A 4,633-nucleotide genomic window follows, 5' to 3' on the forward strand; every position below is an offset into this window, starting at 1 on the left:
AGTCACATGGTCTGGAGACGACCAATCACGGGCCTCTCCTCAGTTTCCCCCTCACACGGGGAGGGTGGGATCTCTCATCCCTTTCTCTCAGTCCGCTGTGGACTGGAGCACAACGGGAAAGAAGAAGAGGAGCTCAAAGGAGGAGAGGGATGCTTCAGGTTGCCACGACGACAACGGTAGCTTAAAGAGGCGGGGGGGGGGGTTGATGGGCCAGGCAGGCGGGCGGGGCCGCCTCAAGATGAGATGCAGATGGGCTTGCCGTTCCGGTCGTACTGGTAGACGAACATCTTGATGCAGTGGGAGTTGGCAGGCGAGATCCAGGGGCTGCTGGTGATGGAGAAGTTGTGGCTGGCGTAGAAGGGCGCCGGCTGCTTCTGGCAGCGGAAGAAGGCCTTGAGCATGGTGGCCGCCATGCCGCGGAAGCGCTTGCTGATGAAGCAGTAGAGGAAGAAGTTGATTCCCGTGTTGAGCAGCGCCAGCATGTTGGCCACATCCGTGACCAGGTGGAGCAGGCGGGCGGGGCCCGGCGCGGCGGGCGGGGCCGTGTAGAGGTGGTAGAGGATCATGACCATGCGCGGGGCCCACAGCACGGCGAAGACGGAGGTGATGGCCAGCAGGATGGCGGTGGTCTTGCCCGTGGAGTAGCCGCGCAGGCGGAGGCAGCTGCGGCGGCGCAGCTTGTGCACGATGACCGAGTTGAGGGCGAAGAAGATGGAGCAGGGCACCAGGTAGACCGTGACGCAGTGCGCCCACACCAGCACGTGCTGGCCCAGGCTGCTGGCCCCGCCCCCGCCCCCGCCCGGAATCCCCTGCCACAGGTCCGGCCACCAGTAGTAGGGGGCGCTGGTGAGCAGGCAGCCCAGGTAGACGGCCAGGATGACGCGGCGCGTGCGGGCCGGGTAAGACACGGTGTGGTAGCGCAGCGGGTGGCAGACGGCGATGTAGCGGTCCACCGTCAGCGGCACGGTGATCCAGATGGAGGTGTGGATGGAGGAGAACTCCAGCACCTGCACCGCCTTGTTGAGCGACGGGGGCAGCGGGGCGCCCAGGATGAAGTCCTCCAGCAGGAAGTCCACGAAGACGATGAGGAAGAGGACCAGGATGTCGGCAGCGGCCAGGGCCAGAAGGTAGTTGTAGGAGGACTTCTGGCGGCGCGACACCAGCTGGGACAGGATGATCACGGTCAGGATGTTGGCTGGAGGTGGAAGAATGGGAGAGAGTGAAAAAGAGGACGGAAAGAAGAGAGAGGGAGGGAGATTGAGAGAGGGAGATTTAGAGAGGAAATTGTGAGGATACCAGAGGGATCAGCTGAGTTGCAGAGGAAAGCCAAAACCTGGCTCAGCTATTGCACTACAAGAAAAATGAGCTTCACATAGAGAGGAAATAAAGTTTCACACTAAAGACATATAGCTAGGCACAGTACAGATGTGCATGCATATGCATATACTCGTATAGAGATTCGCTCATTCACACATGTATACACACTCACAGACAGATCATACATGAGCATACACATACTACCAAAGAGGCACACACTCCCATGCACATACACACAAGAATACACACATACACACACATTCTGCTCATAAAATCAAATGTATGGCTAACACACACACACACATTTTATTAAACCACATCCACACAATAGAAACCATCCAACCGACAAAGAACGCCATTACAGTCGCAGACCGGAGAATATTAATACACTGACGCACCACCGCTACATGCGCTGACACACAGAAGCGCGGTCATTTGATGTTTATCTTACGTAGCAATAACATCCGATGGAGGAAGAGCAGGACAGAGCCGCGTTACATTCCAGGCGGAGCGGAATGGCGGGTGGTTACTCTGATACCGAGAGCCGCCGCCAGCACCATGGAGAGCGTCAGGGAAGGGAATCGCTCACAGCAGGGGTGTCAAATTCAGGTCCCGGCATGAGAGAGCAAATCTGAGCTGCGAAATATATGCATTATGAAGGACAGTTCTGAGCCCAAATGCCTCAGCGGCTGGGTGAATGCGTTTGACCTTATTTTTAAGCGGGTGAACTGAAAGCTTGTTTCGAAGAGCGACCTGCAGACTCAGAGGCAGCGGCGGGGGGGGTGGGGGGTTACCCAATTAACAATGAGGAAGGACATGGTGACCTGTCTGAGGAATCCTGGCAAGCACTTTGGGCAGGACAAAGAGGTTAACTGTCCTTCTTCTCTGTGTGACCGATGCCAGGGGATCCTTCATGACCGCCGTCTGTGAGGTCAACTCTAATCAGCACATCCCAAAGACCACACCTCCTGCAGCACAGCATCCCTGTCACTGCATTCACTCTGAATGGACCAGGAGGGAAGAGGGCCCCCTGCTGGCCTTCCAACGCCATTTCATGCGGAAAACATGCATTCCCTGGAAGTCTCCCGTTTAAGCAATGAGCACGCCCAGTCTTGCGTGGGGTTTCATCATGTTCCAGTGAGAGAGGATGGAAGGGGAGAGCGGGAAAACGGGAGTGTGAGAGAACGAGTTAGAGACAGAGCGCTTTGAGCGGAACTGTGGTGTGCCCTTCACTCTCCTTCTGTTTTGCATGGCCAGCAACTCCTGTTCCGCGCGGGCGACCTCCTCGACTCCTCTTTTGTGCGCCCGCGTGGCAGGATAATAAACCCTGTCTCTGCCCCGAGCTGCGCCAGTCACATTCATCAGCGCCCCTGGCACCCGCGGTGCCACCTGTGCCCATCGATCCCCGGGGTGCGGAGATGCCGGGCGTCTCGCCCTGGCGGGCCCCGCCGATGCCTGACCTGTGGCAGGGTGCCCGGGGTGGGGTGCCCAGGGTGGGGGGCAGGGGAGGACACGAGAGAAATGAGCACCCCGAGGAGTTCTTCTCGCCTCTGCGCTGATCATGCCGTCTGGGTCTGAACGCCGTCTCCGGCACCCAGGCCACACAAAAACCGGTAAAAACCTGTCAGCTGGACGCCTCGGCAGGTTTCAGGTTTAGATTAGATGCCACGTCATACGTGCCTATCAGGCTCTTAGAAATGGGTCATAATAAAATATTGGGGTGCAGATGTCTGCTGCTATTATCCAGATGGACTTTGCTCTGTAAAGTCGTTGGGCCACACAATGACATTTTTGGGTGGCGGAGACATTTCTGTGTACCACTTGATTGGCTCGGCTGGCACTGCCTCGGCCAGGCTGTGTCCGCCTCTTGGCTCGACTGTTAAGCCTCCGCATTGCCAGGATTCTCTCTCTCAGTGGGCCGCCGAAGCCTAGCTCTGCTCATCAGCATGCTGATCTGAGGTCAGTGCACTCAGGTCCTGTGGGATGAGGCCAGATGATGGAGGCTGATAGAGCTATGGAGAAAGGTGTCTGAGCGTGAGAGGGAGGGAGCAGGGGACAGAGGGAGGCACAGAGAAAGCCCCAGAGCAAACGTGGCCCCTTCAGACACTTCCTGGCAGGGCAGAGACAGGAGGCAGGTGTCAGCCATTCTGCTGCTCTTACCAGAGGCGCATGCCTCTGCTCTGGCCGTTGACGGCCGGAAACGCAGACCAGACGTGATACCAAACACACAGCGCGGGAGTGCGCACAATCCGTTTCAAAAACACATGCGCAAATGCGTGTGTGCAAATGCCACACACATAGGCACATGAATGCGCACACACTTTTGTACACACACACACACACGCACACACACACACACACACACACACACACACACACACACACACACACACTCACACAACCAAATGAATGCACACATACCCACGCACACAACATATACACACACAAACTCACCTGAGTACACAACACACACACACACACACACTGACATGAATGCACACACACACACACACACACACACACTGACATGAATGCGCGCACACACACACACACACACACACACACACACACACACAGTGCGCACGCGTCTGTTTCTCCCAGGGTGCTCATTAAGAGCTCTCTCTGCTCTTTGTTGCGTAGCTTTGCCTCCAGGTGTGCTGGCAGAGCGGAGCGCCTGCGGCTATGTCCATTAAACCTGGCGTAAACCTTAAGCAGAGCTGGCCTCGCCATTAAACTCCTCACTAATCCTCACGGCAGCCCCGCTGTTCCACTGAGAGATCACCGACAGGGCTGCTTTGCGCGCCCTGACCGCCTCTTTCGGAAGATCTCAAAGCATGTCCCTCTTTGCACTGTCCTCCCTCTCTCCCTGCTGTTTCTCACCCCCAGCCCTTCAAACGCCTGCAACACTTCCCCCTCTCTCGCTCTTTTTTCCTCGTTCTCACTCTGCCCCTCATCCAATCTGATCTTCGCTGCGCCCTCTCTCCATCACCTCATCTCTCCCTCTCTTCCTTCACCCTCCCCATTCTCCGTTTCCTACCATTCCTCTCTGCCTCCATCACTCTCCGTCTCCTTCATCACTCCCCGCATCTTCCCACCCTCACTACCCCTGTGTCTTCTTCACCCCTTCCCCCTCTCACTCTCCCCCTTTCTTTTCTCTCCTCCTCCATCACTCCTTCTCAGCTTCAGTATTGAGCTTTATTCCTCTGGCCTTCTCTCCCTTTTCTTTCTGCTGTTCCTCCATCTCTCCTTTTGCTGCTTCAGTTTCCTGTTGTCTCCCTCTGTTCCTTCCTCCCTTTTCTTTCCCCTCCTCTTCCAT

The 4,633-nt window shown here is 56.5% G+C and overlaps 1 protein-coding gene across 3 annotated transcripts in view; it reads right to left on the reverse strand.

Annotated features, from left to right (window-relative positions):
• Positions 1–201: 201 nt before the first annotated feature.
• gpr139 (G protein-coupled receptor 139) overlaps positions 202–4,633 on the reverse strand; it is a 13,225-nt gene continuing 8,793 nt past the window's right edge. For all 3 annotated transcript variants that reach the window (XM_036549031.1, XM_036549040.1, XM_036549049.1), the window contains one exon: positions 202–1,195. In XM_036549031.1, coding sequence (XP_036404924.1) covers positions 234–1,195 — 962 coding nt within the window. In that variant the 3' untranslated portion in view covers positions 202–233. The remainder of the gene's footprint in view (positions 1,196–4,633) is intronic.

The sequence above is a fragment of the Megalops cyprinoides genome, chromosome 1 (assembly GCF_013368585.1).
Source record: "Megalops cyprinoides isolate fMegCyp1 chromosome 1, fMegCyp1.pri, whole genome shotgun sequence".
NCBI classification, from domain to species: Eukaryota; Metazoa; Chordata; class Actinopteri; order Elopiformes; family Megalopidae; genus Megalops; species Megalops cyprinoides.